This window comes from Pelophylax lessonae (genome assembly GCF_965119305.1).
Source record: "Pelophylax lessonae genome assembly, chromosome: 1".
Lineage (NCBI taxonomy): Eukaryota > Metazoa > Chordata > Amphibia > Anura > Ranidae > Pelophylax > Pelophylax lessonae.
In genome coordinates, this window is record NC_138768.1 from 785,517,751 (window position 1) to 785,534,644 (window position 16,894).

At 48.1% G+C, this 16,894-nt stretch overlaps 1 protein-coding gene across 1 annotated transcript in view; it reads left to right on the forward strand.

The window, feature by feature from the left end:
• Nucleotides 1-16,894, forward strand: part of FBXL5 (F-box and leucine rich repeat protein 5) — a 79,759-nt gene that overhangs the window by 44,464 nt on the left and 18,401 nt on the right. Inside the window, exon 9 of the mRNA XM_082265288.1 lies at nucleotides 9,688-10,371. Coding sequence (XP_082121414.1) covers nucleotides 9,688-10,371 — 684 coding nt within the window. The remainder of the gene's footprint in view (nucleotides 1-9,687; nucleotides 10,372-16,894) is intronic.

Below are 16,894 nucleotides of genomic sequence, written 5' to 3' on the forward strand. Positions count from 1 at the left end.
TCCGTGCGTGAGACTCTAAAAATGGAGGGCGCAGGTTTGGCACTCGCAAGCCATCCAGAGCGTCAAAGGGTTTTCCCCCTTCCCACGTATTTTGACAACATGGTCAAAAAAGAATGGGACCGCCCAAAGCGTCCCATGGGGTGCCTAAGCGGATTGCTAGAGCCAAGCGACCCTGGTCTGGCAAACAGAAATCTGGTTTCTCCAGACCTCCTGATAAGACCCCTTCGGCATTAAGGTGCACCCTCACCCGTATCTGGTTTCCGGACCTGTGGCTATCTTGTATACAAGACAAGTGGGTTCGCGAGGAGATACGGTCCGGTTACAAGATAGAGTTTCGATCTGTCCCGCCGGTAAGGTTTTTCCCTTCCAATGTATGACTGTCCTCGGATCGCTTATAGGCTCTCTTTTTGGGGCGGTACAGGTCCTGTTACAGCAAGGAGTAATAGTTCCGGTTCCGTCTTCGGAATATTTTCAGGGCTTTTACTCAAACCGGTTTACAGTCCCGAGGAAGGAAGGCAAGGTGTGTCCAATCCTGGACCTAAAGACGCTGAATTGCTTTGTGCGAGTTCAGAAATTCAAGATGGAATCTATTTGCACGGTGGTGCCTTCCCTCCATCAGGGGGATTTCCTGGCCTCCATAGACATCAAAGATGCCTAACTTCACACTCCAATATCTGCAGGACATCAACGGTTTCTCAGTTTTGCCGTGGGAGAGGATCACTATCAGTTTGTGGTGTTACCCTTTGGTCTCGCCTCTGCTCCTCGGGTCTTCACAAATGTGTTGGCTCCGGTACTGGCGTTGTTACGCCAACTGGGGATATCAGTCTTGGGTTACCTGGACAATCTACTTCTCCATGCAGTCTCCCACGGTGCTGGGGACAAACAGAGATCACCATGAGAACTCTGGAGGAGTTTGGGTGGATTCTGAACCCTCAGAGCTTGTCCCTGGTTCCTTCCATGAGACTGGACTATCTGGGCCTGACTTTGGATTTGTCCTCAGCCAGGGTGTTTCTTCCTCCGGAAAAAACGTCAAAAGCTCCAGACTGCGATTCAGCTATTGCTGTCCAGCAAATGGCCGTCCCTTCGGACTTGTATGAGAGTTCTGGGACTGATGGTGTCGTCCTTCGAGGTGATCCCTTTCGCTCAATTCCACACGAGAATTCTCCAGAAGGAAATCCTTCTCAAATGGAACAAAGATCCAAATTCCCTGGACAACCAGATCCTGGTTGCCTGGCTCAGCTGGAGGTGCCTGATATGGTGGCTTCGGACCCCGACGTTCAAACTAGATAAATCCTTCCTCCCCTATATTGGACAGTGATCACCATGGATGCCAGTCTGTCTGGGTGGGGAGGTGTTCTAGGCAAGCTTTCTGCTCAAGGGGCCTGGTCTTTGGAGAAATCCAGTTTATCGATCAATATTCTGGAGCTGAGAGCGATCAGGCTTTGCCTAGTCCAGTCCTGTCCAGTGCGCATTCAATCGGACAATGCCACGGCTGTGACTTATGTCAATCACCAAGGGGCACTAAGAGCGTCCTTGCAGTCTTAGAGGTGGCGAGCATCCTTCGATGGGCAGAACGCTCTGTTCTAGCTCTTTCCGCCGTTCACATTCCAGAAGTGGAAAATTGGCAGACGGATTACCTCAGTCGGCAGACCTTGGATTCAGGGGAATGGTCTCTCCACCCGCAGGTGTTCCAGTAGTTGTGCCTTCGTTGGGGCACTCCAGAAGTAGATCTATTGCCGTCTCAGATCAACAGGAAAGTGCAGAGGTTTGTGGCTTAATCTCCGGACCCTCTGGCAGACGCCACAGATGCGCTGGTGGCTATGTGGGGGTCAGTATCAGCTGATTTATGTTTTCCCCCTCTCCAGCTGCTGCCAAGACTTCTTCGCAGGATCGAGGCGGAAGGGATTCCGGTCATCCTTGTGGCTCCGGACTGTCCTCGCCGAGCTTGGTACACCGACCTGGTCAGGCTAGTCGCAGATGTTCCTTGGAGACTTCCTCTCAGTGAGGATCTACTGTCTCAAGGGCCTATCTTCCATCCTACTTTACAGTCACTGGCTTTGACGGCTTGGCTGTTGAAAGCCAGGTGCTGAAGGACGGGATTGTCTGCTTCAGTGATTCCCACTCTGCTTAACCACTTCCATACAGAGCAGTTTGACACCCTTCCTGCCCAGACCAATTTTCAGCTTTCAGCACTCTCACACTTTGAATGACAATTGCTCAGTCATGCTACACTGTAACCAAACAAAATTTTTATCATTTTTTTCACACAAATAGAGCTTTCTTTTGGTGGTATTTGATCACAACTGGGGGTTTTTTTTTTCGTGATATATGCAAAAAAAAGAGCAAAAATTTTGAAAAAAAACACTTTTTTTTAGTTTCAATTATGAAATTTTGCAAAAAATAAATTTTTCTTCATACATTTGGGCCAAAATGTATACTGCTACATGTCTCTGGTAAAATTAACCCAAATTAGTGTATATTATTTAGTCTGTGTGAAAGTTATTGAGTCTAGAAGCTATGGTACCAATTACTGAAAATTGATCACACCAGATGTACTGACGGCCTATCTCCTTTCTTGAGGCCCTGAAAAGTAAGGACAGTACAAATACCGACCAAATGACCCCTTTTTGTAAAGTAGACAGTCCAAGGTATTTAGTAAGAGGCATGGTGAGTTTTTTGAAGTTGTAATTTTTTCCCACAATTCTTGGGAAAATGAAGAAAAATTTTTTTTTATATTTTTTTTCCCACAAAGTTGTCAATTTATAAGCTATTTCTAACACATAGCATGTACACAGCAAAAATTACACCCAAAAATACATTCTGCTACTCCTTCCGAGTATGGCGATACCACATGTGTGAGACTTTTACACAGCCTGGCCACAAAAAGAGACTCCACGTTCAAGAAGCACATTCAGGCGTTCTAGGAGCATAAATACACATAAAACTTTCTTACTACCTATCACACTTTTCAAGGCCCTAGAGCACCAATACAATGGAAAAGTCCACAAAATGACCCCATTTTGGAAAGCAAACACTCCAACGTATATTCTATGAGGCATTATGGGTCGTTTGAACATATCATTTTTTTCCACAGGTTTTTGGAAAATGTGGGAAAAAAATGAAAACTTTTTTTTTTTACACAAAGTTGTCAATTTATAGGATATTCCTAACACATAGCATGTACACAGCAAAAATGACACCCCAAAATACATTCTGCCACTCCTCCTGAGTATGGCAATACCACATGTGTGAGACTTTTTCACAGCTTAGCCATATAGAGGGGCCTAACATCCAAGGAGCATCATCATGCATCCTAGCCACTTGCCTAGGCCTATTTTTGACATTTGGTGTTTACAAGCTAAAATCAGTTGTTTTGCTAGAAAACTGCTTAGAACCCCCAAACATTATATTTTTTTTTTTAGCAGAGACCCTAGAGAATAAAATGGAGATTATTGCAATATTTTTTATCACACCGTATTTGCGTAGCGGTCTTCCAAACGCAATTTTTTTGGGAAAAATTCACTTTTTTAATTAAAAAAATAAGAAACCAGTAAAGTTAGCCCAATTTTTTTCCATAATGTGAAAGATAATGTTACAGCGAGTAAATAGATACCCAACATGTCATGTTTCAAAATTGCGCACGCTCACGGAATGGTGACAAACTTTGGTACTTAAAAATCCCCATAGGCCACAATTTAAAAATTTCTACAGGTTGCCATCTTTGAGTTACAGAGGAGGTCTAGGGCTCAAATTATTCCCCTTGCTCTAACGATTGCGGCGATACCTCACATGTGTGGTTTGAACACCGTTTACATATGTGGGCGGGGTTTCTGTATGCATTCGCTTCTGCGCGCGAGCTAACGGGGACAGGGCGCTTTAATTTTTTTTTTTTTTTTTTTTTTTTTTTTTTTACTATTTATTTTATTTATTATTTTTTATTTTTACACCGTTTAAAAAAAAAAAAAAATTGATCATTTTTATTTCTATTAAAAGAAATGTAAATATTCTTCGTAATAGAAATAGGCACGACAGGACCTCTTTTTTGTGAGATCTGGGGTCAAAAAGTCCTCAGATTTCACAAGTACACTAAAAGATAGAAAAAAATTAAAATAAAATAATTATAATATAAAATGAAAAAAAAAAAAAAGGACCTTTAAACCGGTTGCTAGGCAGCAACATTTTCCGTAGCTCCGGTCCTCCAAGACCATAGAGTCAAGTGAGGGCAAGCTTGCCCTCACTCGACATCCTGTCTGTGAGGATTCGGGACCGGATCGTTTTCCCCGCTGCCGGCGGGTCCGGTAAGCGGGGAAAAGGACCGGAACGCGTCGGGAGGGGGGGGGGCGCCTCTTCCGCCATCCCGGAAGGGTGATTCCACGGCGAATCCGCCGCTGGGACCACCCTTATCGGAAAGCCAACCGTCCACCGTTTAAAAAAATACCAGGGTTATGGCAGCTATCTGCTGCCATAACACCGGTATTTAGGTTTAAACGGAGGACGTATATAAACCTTTTTGGACTTGGACATGGTGGCTGTATGAAGGGTGACAGGTACTCGGGTACTTTGTTGGGCAGGTGACAGGTGCTCTGGTACTGATGAGCAGGTGGCAGGTACTCGGGTACTCTGATAGGCAGGTGACAGGTACTCGGGTACTCTGATGGGCAGGTGACAGGCAGGTGATAGGTACTGATGAGTAGTACTCACTGACTGATAGGTGATACTGTACTGATGGGTACTGATGATCAGTACTGATACGTGATAGGTACTGATGAGTACTGATGAGTAGTGATGGGTACTGATGAGCAGGCGGCAAGTACTTGGGTACTTCAGGCGTCAGGTACTCTGATGAGCAGGTGGAAGGTACTCGGGTACTCTGATGGGTAGGTGACAGGTACTCAGGTACTCTGATGACGGGTACTCCGTTGACAGGTACTCAAAGTACCCGAGTACCTGTCATCAGAGTACCCGAGTACCTGTCATCAGAGTACCCGAGTACCTGTCATCAGAGTACCCGAGTACCTGTCATCAGAGTACCCGAGTACCTGTCATCAGAGTACCCGAGTACCCGTCATCAGAGTACCCGAGTACCCGTCATCAGAGTACCCGAGTACCCGTCATCAGAGTACCCGAGTACCCGTCATCAGAGTACCCGAGTACCCGTCATCAGAGTACCCGAGTACCCGTCATCAGAGTACCCGAGTACCCGTCATCAGAGTACCCGAGTACCCGTCATCAGAGTACCCGAGTACCCGTCATCAGAGTACCCGAGTACCCGTCATCAGAGTACCCGAGTACCCGTCATCAGAGTACCCGAGTACCCGTCATCAGAGTACCCGAGTACCCGTCATCAGAGTACCCGAGTACCCGTCATCAGAGTACCCGAGTACCCGTCATCAGAGTACCCGAGTACCCGTCATCAGAGTACCCGAGTACCCGTCATCAGAGTACCCGAGTACCCGTCATCAGAGTACCCGAGTACCCGTCATCAGAGTACCCGAGTACCCGTCATCAGAGTACCCGAGTACCCGTCATCAGAGTACCCGAGTACCCGTCATCAGAGTACCCGAGTACCCGTCATCAGAGTACCCGAGTACCCGTCGTCAGAGTACCCGAGTACCCGTCGTCAGAGTACCCGAGTACCCGTCGTCAGAGTACCCGAGTACCCGTCGTCAGAGTACCCGAGTACCCGTCGTCAGAGTACCCGAGTACCCGTCGTCTGAGTACCCGAGTACCCGTCGTCTGAGTACCCGAGTACCCGTCGTCTGAGTACCCGAGTACCCGTCGTCTGAGTACCCGAGTACCCGTCGTCTGAGTACCCGAGTACCCGTCGTCTGAGTACCCGAGTACCCGTCGTCTGAGTACCCGAGTACCTGTCGTCTGAGTACCTGATGGGCTGGTGACAGGTACTCGGGTACTTTGATGGGCTAGTGACAGGTGCTCTTTATTGGGGGGGGGGCAATCAGTGTGTTTAGGGTGCACTGTAGTTGGTAACTAGCTGTTACCACAATCTCCTCCTCACACAGGATCAGTGTGTGAGGAGGAGAACACGGTGACAGCTAGTTACCGTGTTCTCTGTTGACATTTGTGACCGGCTGTGATTGGACACAGCCGGTCACGTGGTAAAGAGCCAATTTCATTGGCTCTTTACCTAGATCGGGGATCGACTCTGTCCGAGGGACGAGCCTCGTCCCCGATCGCTGCTCTGCGCGCCCCCGGGGGCGCGCATTGCAGAGAGAACGAGCGGCTCGTGCTGGAGCCGCTCATGTGATCGGCTGTGATTGACACAGCCGATCACGTGGTAAACAGCCAATTTCTATTGGCTGTTTACCTTGATCAGGGATGGGCTATGTCCGAGGGACGAGCCTCATCCCTGATCGCGCCGCCGGGGGCGCGCCGCCGGGGGCGCGCCGCCGGGGGCGCGCCGTAGCAGCTAGAACGGGCCGACGTCATATGACGGCGGCCCGGATCTAGACAACCACTTTGCCGACGTCATTTTACATGACTCGGTATGGAAGTGGTTAAAGTGAGAAAAGTGACTTCTAGAAAGATCCATCATTGTACGTGAAAGTCGTATATTGCGTGGGGTGAGTCTCTTGGGGTTCTTACTCGGTTGCTCAGGTCTTGGCCTTCCTTTTAACAAGGAGTTGATTAAAAATTGGTCTTGAGTACTATCAAAGGATAGGTCTCGGCCTTGCCAATTTTTTTCCAGAGGCCACTAGCCACCCATTCCCTGGTGCGTATCTTTATCCAGGGGGAGCGACACTTGGCACCGCCGGTGCGACCTCCGTTTCCACCTGGGATCTTAATTTTGGTGCTGTCGGTTCTCCAGAAGCCTCACTTTGGAAATATTCGGGAGATTGCCATGCTTACATTTATCCCAGAAGGTGGCCTTCTTGGTGGCTATTACTTCTGCGTGCAGGGTGTCGGAACTGGCAGTGTTGTCCTGTCGTTCTCCCTATCTGGTGGTTCAGAAGGATAAAGTGGTGCTTCGTCCGGATCCTTCCTTCCTTCCGAAGGTGGTTTCCAGTTTCCACTTTAGGACATTTTGTTGCCCTCCTTGTGTCCTAAGCCTCAACATCCCAAGCAGTTTGCACTACATACTTTAGATGTGGTTCGGACAATCAGGGTGTACTTGGTGACTACTGAATCTCTTCAGAAGTCTGATTCGCTCTTTGTACTCGCGGATGGACCAAGGAAAGGGCTACCTTTTGTCTGCTGCGACTATTTCCAGATGGATCAGATCTAAATTTGGAGGTTAGTTCCACAACCTAGAGCTGCTGCTGTTCCGTTCTTCCATGGCATGTCTTCCTTGACCTCAGCCCTCAGTTTCTATTCGGATTCCCGATGCACCCTTCCTACCCTCTCAATGGTTGTGAATCACAAAATTGCCGGTTTTCAGTGTAGAGCAACTATTCTATCTTCTCTTCCCTAGATCTTGGTTTTGGTGCCATGTGACCTCATTACCAATCTAGTTTTGGAAAAGGTTTCCATAATTCCTCTATTCCAAGGACTGCCTTGGTGAAAAACTTCCCTCTCTACCTGCAGTCTATTGCAGCTTTGGCACTTGTCTGCCTTAGCTTATGGCTGTGAGGTGTATTCCTAATGTCCCTTCTTTATGGAATTTTCCGATGTTGGCACATTTCATCCTTTTGTGTTCGATGCCCCCCTTACTACTTCATTCCTGCAAGTTTTTTCTCCCTGCTCTGCAGTGTCTGGTTAGACAATTCAACCTAATGGTGTGATAGGGAACCTATTGGAGTTTTCTTCTCGTTCTTCCTTCTGCACACCTTTCTGCCTGTTTCTGCTTAAAGTATGTCAATTTGTGCCCTGTAGGTCCTGGTTGACTTTGTACAGCCTCTCCCTATCTCCTGACATATTGCAACGCCTGTGTAACTTTCAGCACAAGATTGCTCGCTCTTGTCAATGGGAATCCAATTTTATTTCCTAGCCAGGCCCTAACTTTCTTATTAAAGGGTTCCCCCTTTTTTTTGGGATCCTTATAAAACCCGATCCTCCTCTCTGTTCCCACCAGCAGCAGTACTTTGCCTTTAGACTTTCTTCTTCCACTTGCGGACCTGTTAACCTGAAAGCTGGTTCTCTCCTTCTGCCCTGGTGCTGCTTCTACCTTGGGCACTTTTATTCTGTCCTGATACTAAATGGCATGACATTTATTTTTTCTCCCAACTTAGGGGCCAGGCATGACATCTGTGGTCATGTGCAGTTTCCTTTGGGATATGCATCCTGGGGGGGTTGGGCACTGGGACCTAAACCATTCAACATCCATATTACTTTTCAATGGAGCCACCCTCTGAACCTGTTTTTATGTTGGTCAAACTGCTGGTTGGTAGGCAGCTGTTGACTCTTTGCTATCACCTGCACCAGCATCAAGGTGCTTCTTCTGTAAAGAATAAGTCCATACTAACTCTAAACCTGCTCTTTGCCACATTCCGAGACTATTCTATCTAACCCTGCAAAGCAAAAAACGCTGTACTTACCTTTTCTACACCCGATCTGGTTCGGTCTCCAGCGACGTAAGCTCTGTACAGGCCAGGATCGACGACAGCTGTGAAATGAATAGGGAGTGATGTCACCCATAGACTTACCATGGGGCTTCCATTGTCGAGTGCCTCTCTCTGCCTCCATGCTGACAGTTCCGAGTGGGACCGGACCGATCTGGGCATAGAAAAGAGATTTTTGCTTTACAGGGTTAGATAAAATAGCCTTAGAATGTGTCACAGAGCAGGTTTAGCGACTGGGCTTATCCTTTAGTTTTGGGTCTGTTGATACTACTTTTTTTTTTTTCCTGTACGCCTGTTGCTGTTCTTTAGCTGTGTTGCATCCCATAACCTAAGAATTATATAGAATATGATCTGATAACTCCTGTCAAGTTTTTATTTGCCTTATGTGTCCCATTGAAGTGATTTCCCTTCACTTCCTGTCTTATAGCTGAAACGGGAGGTGAGGAAATCCAAACTGAGATAATCCCTGGTTGTCACTTGTCACCAGGGTCAGCAGAACTGATGTCCTCATTTGAAGATTTCCCCTCTATTGCTATTCTGGGGACAACCCAAAATATATAATTTTTTTTTTTTATTTTACTATTATTTTTGAAGCTAACCGGATAAACGGAGAGGGTGAATCTTTCTAACGAGGACACAGGCGGCAATAAAAAGCCTGTCAGATGTGTTCCATCTCCACTCTGTTCAAAGCTTAAATAGATTTAGCCTTTTAGTTTCTGGTCACTTACATTGTTTAATTTGTAGATAAAAGGCTGATTGCATTTTTGCAGCCAAGTATTGACAAATTATTGCAAACTTCAGAAGCCAGATGGTCATTGACATGAACGAAACTGGAACAACGGATGAATTATGATGTCAGTTGAGAGCAATAATAGTGATCCTGGTCTGCTTCAGTAAAGATTGCATGTACATATTGATGAGGATCAGCAAACTGATTCCTTTGTCCAATATAATGTTTGCTGACCTGCCAACGACTGCAGATCAGTTTGCCTATGCCAAATCCTAAGAGCTAGCAATAGTCTTTGAAACATCGACCATCTTGCTCTGGGTACTTGTCCAGCCTTGATGTATGAAATGTGTAGTAAAAAAAAAAAATGCATTCTTTTTTTTTTTCTCTTGCTCAGTCCCTTTAAATAACATTTGCACATTGTTTTTTGGCCTTTTTTTCCAGATGGTGTTTTGGCCATTGCCGGAATCTTCAGCATATCGATTTGTCTGGATGTGAAAAAATTACAGACCTAGCCTTGGAAAGACTGTCCATTGCTCTAGGCATCCTACCTTCGTACAAGAAAGGCTTGCTGAAATGTCGCCAGAACAGTAAAAATTCGAAAACCTCCTGGGGAAGCCGGGAAATGAATCAAAGAATGAGGACTAGCAATGTTCAGTGTATTGGTGGCCAGTGTGTGTTACTATATGGAGGGGATTACACCACTTCACCTGTGTGGATTCTGGATTCTGAGCGTCTGGCTGACATTGAAGATGCAGCAGACTGGAAGTATAAACACGATGATGGACTCTGTGTTTTGGACTTGTCATCCAGTCAGAATTGTTTTAATAACGGTTGCTGCTTCAGGAAGCCGATACCTGAATTAAGGACTAGTGTCAGCTGGCAGCAGCAGTACTACTCCAGTGGTTATACTAATTGTGGCCATTCATTCTGCTCAGCTGGTGCTAAGCTAAGGACTATACAAGCTCTCCCACAGTCCTCTGCACTGTGCAAAGTAGGAAAAAGGACTCCTCAGTCAGAGGTCAGAGACTCATATGCTGGGAGCACAGAAACGGAATCTAGTCCTGCACGTGTTTTAAGATTTCTCAGTTTTTCTGGATGTCATCAGATCACAGACCGTGGTCTCAGGTGGGTGATTTCACATCTCTTGAGTAGGGATTTTACAGAAATGTGGGGTTTCGTTTGACAGCCACATTTGCAGCACTTTATTCTTGTGGTAAACCTGAATTCCAGGTACATACGCAAATGCAGCTCTGTATTCAATAATTATTAAATGTGTTTTCTTGTAGTTGTAAAAAGTGTAAGTACAGGCGGTCCCCGGGTTATGAACAAGATAGGGTCTGTAGGTTTAAGTTTAATTTGTAAGTGGGAACAGGTACATTTTTTAAGTGTAGCTCCAGCCAAAATAATTTGTTTTTTGGATGGCGTAGGGAAGGGTTAACACCCCTGTAACATTTGTTTTGCGGTCTGTGCCCCTGTTCAGAAGATTTCACCTCACGTTCTGTCCCTATGACAATTAGATTTTGGGTTGTTGTGGAAACAATGATTGGTGATAAAGCTTCAGTGGAGACACCTTTTTCTCATGAGAACTCTTACAGAAATAGTTTCCTTCCTAGGGGGAGATTTCCCCTCACTTCCTGTTGTGTCTCTCCGTTTGTAAGTAGGAGTCCTTTGTAAGTCGTATGTTTGTAGAATTTGACCGGATAGCCTCTTGCAGTACCATGTAGAGCAGAGCTCAGACTATGATAAGCTTAAACATATTGGACTAGGTGGGACTTTGTGAGACCCAAGCTGGTGTTGCCCGGCGTCTCCATCCCTATAACAAGAAAAGAAAAAAATGAGGTTGAAGGATTGTAAGAGGTGCATGAAAGTCAGCCAGCCCCTAGTCTGATGTACTCACCCTCCAGTCTGTCACCAACCAAATAGACCTGTCTCTTGGTACAAAGAACAGGGGTTTAGTTGACACACATTTGCAAACGCATGTGAAAGCTGCAGAGCCACTTCACGGCACCCTGTTAAATCTGCAGTCCTAACACTCCTAATTTAGTGTCCTCACACTGGAGGCACATGGCCGCTAATGGATGAATGGGGGAACAGGTGAGAGGGAGACAGCTCAACCTCCCCCAACCCACCCTCATCCATGACTGGCTGTTGTCTCAAAAACTCAAATAATTAGGTTATAATGATGGTACAAACTGGAAGAGACCAGCTGAAAAGCATTACACCTCCATCCCCTTGGTGGATGCAGTATAAAGATAGGAAGGGATTTTATGTATGGGGCATGGCCTGTAAAGCACAATGCCTTTCAATCCCTAATTTCCTTGCTTACAGCTTGGTGCCTCAATTAAAGGCATTGTGCTTTACAGGCCATGCCCCATACATAAAATCCCTTCCTATCTTTATACTGCATCCACCAAGGGGATGGAGGTGTAATGCTTTTCAGCTGGTCTCTTCCAGTTTGTACCATCATTATAACCTAATTATTTGAGTTTTTGAGACAACCAGTCATGGATGAGGGTGGGTTGGGGGAGGTTGGGCTGTCTCTCTCACCTGTTCCCCCATCCATCCATTAGCGGCCATGTGCCTCCAGTGTGAGGACACTAAATTAGGAGTGTTAGGACTGCAGATTTAACAGGGTGCCGTGAAGTGGCTCTGCAGCTTTCACATGCGTTTGCAAGTGTGTGTCAACTAAACCCCTGTTCTTTGTACCAAGAGACAGGTCTATTTGGTTGGTGACAGACTAGAGGGTGAGTACATCAGACTGGGGGCTGGCTGACTTTCATGCACCTCTTACAATCCTTCAACCTCATTTTTTTTTTTTTTTTTGACTAGGATAAGCAGCACAAGAAGCCAGTCAGTTGTGTTGCAGTGCTTATGTGGCAAAATGCTGATTGGAGAAGGGAGACGAATTCACAGAGATGAGTTCATCAGTTTACTGCTTTCTTTTTACTGTCTAGTCACCAACTGGGGGAGGGGGAGCAATGTAAGTGTTTAACTGACTCATTGAAAAATCAAGTTTTGTGCCGTGTAAGGCATGGCTTTGCTGTGTGGCAGAGCTGTGTAAACTTCAAAATTGGATGAACAGAAATACAGACCTCTTGACATGTAAAAATAGTTTTATGCATTTTAGTTGTGCATTTAGCAGTTTGCCTGGAATTCAGCTTAATTTCTAGTAAATCATTAGTGAGCCATCCCACCACTGACTGACGTTTTAGTCAAAGGGTCACACAGAAAATTTCTGGTTGTGAGTGGGTGCTTTTTTCAGTGTGAGGTGTGGAAAGGAGAGCAGGTAGGGAGGAATCCTGAGGGGAGGGGCCCTTGTTATAGCTGAATGAAGAAAGTAATTTCTCTATCGTCCTTTGACAGACGCAGCTCTCAATGCTTCTTCACTATTGGGTTATGTGCCATCTACAGGAGTAGATTAGGCAGTGAAAACTTTTCGCTCGACATGCCTATAGGGGCTGTCCCTCACAACAACCCCAGACACACAGTGCTCTCAAATCAGTTTCTTGCTGCCTAGTTAAGGAGTAGGACCTAGGTTTCCCGCTGTGACTCCGGTCTGTTTTTATTTTTAAGAATATTTGTTTATCTTTACTCACTATCGCTAGCTAGTATCAGGGGGATCCTCCTTTTGAACTACAAGCAACAGCTGGGCTGAGGTTTCGCATTGGATAATCTATTCTAGATCCTTACGGTCTCCCAGCCTGGCCAATGAGCTTGAGCAGGTTGTGGTCCCCCCAGGCCTCGCCAGGACAGAGCCCCGGTGGATGAGGGCGAGCCTTCGAGCGAATGCCTCGCCAGGATGCATCGACCTGGAACGCCCTGAGTTGCAGCGTACCCCTCTTTGGCTGGCTGCACCCCCACTCAGGGTGGGAGGCGAGCTGTGTTGGAGCAGAGCCCACCTGGTCCATGGTATGGTGAGTGATGCAACGCCACCTGTGTCCCTTTTGACAGACCTCTGAGGGGGAGATGTGGGCCCACTCCTGGGGATAACCGGGCTGTGTTTCTCTGGAAGATCCCCCTGGCCTATCAGGACAGGCCCTGCCCTCCCCGCTCCTGCTGGGGGCGCTATAGTCTGCATCTGATGCCTGGGGAGGGGGGAATTTTTTTGCTTGTGCTACCTTGTCCGGGGGGGGGGGGTCCCTGTAGGTGGATTCCCACGGTGGCCTTCCTGCCTGGGGTCCTGAGTGCATTGGCGCCATTTTCAGCCACCATTTTAGGTGTGGGCACTGCCTTCTGTGTAAGGGCAGCAGCCATTTTCCCTTAGCTTCCTATCCTTTACTATTGGCACCATTTCACTGTAGCCTGAGGCTGTACAGGCAGGGTTCGGCCTCTAGTGATGCTATGTCACTTCCTGTCAGATGTTTTATTGTGCTGGAGATCGATTGGAGAGCGTCTGCCTTCTCAGGGAGGTAAATAAAGTAAGAGGTGTTGGTCCTTTGGGCATTCCTCTGGAACACTTTGCTCTTGTCAGCATTTAAGGGGGTCTCCGGATATAGTGCTGTATAGCAGTGCGGACTGCGATCACGATGCAGTGCACCCATTTTTTTCTTCTATTACCAATATGGAGTCCCAAGGTGAAAATTCCCCCTCTGACTTTATTTGTGCATCCGGGCCATCAGGATCGCAGTCTCTTGTCGCTGTCTGCAGCTTTAGAAACTCTGGCGTCAAAGGTAGACCTTGGGAAGAAGCAAGTAGCTACCCAAAAACAGCCGATGCCTTCTCAGCCTTCTAATTCAGAGCCTCATATGGTTGCCACGGACAATCCCATCCCTGAGGGATCCCTGTCCTCGCAGTCAGATGGTGAGGAGGATGTGTCCTCGGCTGCAGTGCGGGAACAGGCTCTGGTGGAAGCACTGATTCGTTCAGTAAGGGAAACATTGCAACTGGATGATGAGCCCACACAGTCAGGAAAGCGGGTAGTTTTTGGCTCCCGAAAAGCCCAGAAGTCGGGTCAGGTGTTCCCCTGTTTCGAAGACTTTCACGATATTGTGAATGAGTAATGGCGGCGCATTAAGCACATGCTAGTGGTGCCCAAGCGTTTCCAACGTCGTTACCCCTTTGCAGACTCCGTTTCCAATCGCTGGACAGTGTCACCTAAGGTTGACCACACTGTTTCCCGGTTGAACAAATCCACTGTGGTGGTACCTGTGGAAGACTCCCCGATGTTTAAGGACCCGGTGGACAGACGAGTTGAATCCCTTCCCCGCCACCTGCACGATTTGGAGGGCTCGATCCTAAAACCTGTATTCGCATCCGTCCTGGTTTCACAGACGGTTACAGAATGGGTCAAGGTGCTTAGGAGTAACTTGAACGCTGAGTCGGTTCCCCCGATTCTGATTGAGCTCACGGACCAGATGGCCCAAGCCATGGTGTACCTGTGTGATGCGTCCCTGAACGCGGGTTCCTCTGGTGGCCAGGGTGTCTGCGGTGGGGATTGCCGTGCGCCGATGGTGTGGCTGAAGAACTGGTTGGCGGACCAGGCTTCTAAGAAGGCCTTAACTCATCTCCCCTTTTTGGGTGAACATCTGTTTGGTGACTCCTTGGATGAGTTAATCAAGGGCCTAACGGGGGGGGGGGGAAGAGTACTCTTCTTCCCCAATCCTCTAAGGGTAACGCACCTCCAAAATAAGCGGGGGGGCCTTCCTTCAAGGCTCACTGGGTTTTTCTCACAGGGGCGTGGGAAAAAGGCAAACCGTTCAGAGCCTCTGGAGGGAACAAGTGGGCTTGGTCGGGTAAGCCCAAGGCCGGCCAGTCCGGTTCGGTGGCCAAGTCCTCCTCTGCATGACGGGACGCCCTCACCCGGTTCAGGGTTGGGGGGGGGGGGGGCGTCTGCGTTACTTTCGGGAACCCTGGACGTCTGATTCAGGACAAATGGGTTCACGAACTGATTCGTAACAGGGTTCAAGATCGAATTTCGGTCTCGCCCAGTGGACAGGTTCTTTCCATCAAATCTGTTTGTCTCTGAATTGATTAAAGGATCTCAGGAAGGCAGTGCAGGATCTCCTTGCACAGGGCGTACTTGTCACGGTTCCTCAGCAGGACAGGTTTTGAGGTTTTTACTCAAACCTGTTCACGGTGCCCAGAAAGGGAGCGCAAGGTACATCCAATTCTGGACCTCCAAATCGCTGAACCGCTTTGTGTGGGTGCAGAAGTTTTGGATGGAATCTATTCAGTTGGTGGGGGCATCTTTAAATCAAGGGGATTTTCTGGCCTCCATCTTTTTTTTTTTTTTTAAGATGCGTATCTGCACATCCCTATTTAGGAGGGTCATCAGCGGTATCTCAGTTTCGTGGGGGCGGAGGAGCACTTTCAATTTGTGGCGTTACCCTTTGGTCTAGCTTCTGCTCCCAGGGTCTTCACCAAGGTTTTGGCTCCGGTGCTGGCTTTGCTACGCAGAAAGGGGATTGTGATCCTTGGCTATCTGGATGATCTCCTGTTGAGGGCAAGCTCTCATGTTGCCCTGTCAGGTGACCTGGCATTCACGGTTCAGACACTTCATCAGGTCGGGTGGACCATCAACTTCCAGAAGTCTGCGCTGACTCCGTCAGTGCGCATTAACTACCTGGGCATGATCTGGGACTCCTCTCAGGCAAGGGTCTTTCTCTCAGAGGAAAAACTTCAGACCTTGCAGGGCGAGATCAGGTTGCTGATGGACAATGATCTCCTCCCTCCGGACGTGTAGGATGTCCTTGGGGCTGATGGTGTCGACTTTCGAGGCGGTCTCATTTGCTCAATTTTACACAAGGTCTCTACAGATTCTTGTCAAGTGGGACAAGGTCCTTGGACAGAATGTCTAAGCTGTTTCACGAGGTCGGGGCTCTCTTGGTGGCTTCTGTCGCCCGCTCTGAGCCAGGGCAGGTCCTTTCTGCCGCTGTTGTGGACGGTGGTCACCACAGATGCCAGCGTGTTGGGCTGAGGTGGAGTACAGGACACTCTGTGTCTAGGGAAAGTGGTCGCCGGAGGAATCATCCTTACCGAGATATGTCCTGGAGCTAAGGGCGATCAAACACTGCCTGCTCCATTGGACGCCTCGGCTGCACAGCTTTCCGGTTCGGGTACAATCCAACGGCTGTGGCCTACATCAATCATCAGGGGGGCACCAAGAGTGTCCAGGCGGTCAGCGAAGTGGCCGAGATCCTGATTTGGGCCGAGGCACATGTTCTGGCTCTCTCCGCTGTTCACATTCCAGGTGTGGAGATTTCCTGAGTCGCCAAGTTCTGGTTTAGGGGGAATGAACCCTGCATCAGGATGTTTTTGTCTCCTGTGTGCCCGATGGGGAACTCCGGAGGTGGATCTGTTCGCATCTCGTCTGAACAAAACGGTAGAGCGGTTTGTGGCCAGGGCTCGAGACCCTCTGGCCGAACCCACAGACGCGTTGGTGGTGCCTTGGAACCGATATCGGCTGAGTTATGCCTTTCCTCCGATGCAGCTCTTGTCAAGGTTCCTCCGCAGGTTGGCGGTGGAACAGGTGCCGGTGATTCTGGTGGCCCCAGACTGGCCTCGCCGGTCTTGGTACGCAGACCTGGTAAGGATGGTCGTCGAGCCTCCCTGGCGGCTGCCTCTGAGAGAGGATGTGCTGTCTCAAGGGCCGATCTTCCATCTTGCTTTACGGTCGCTGGCTTTAACGGCGTGGCTGTTGAAGGCCAGG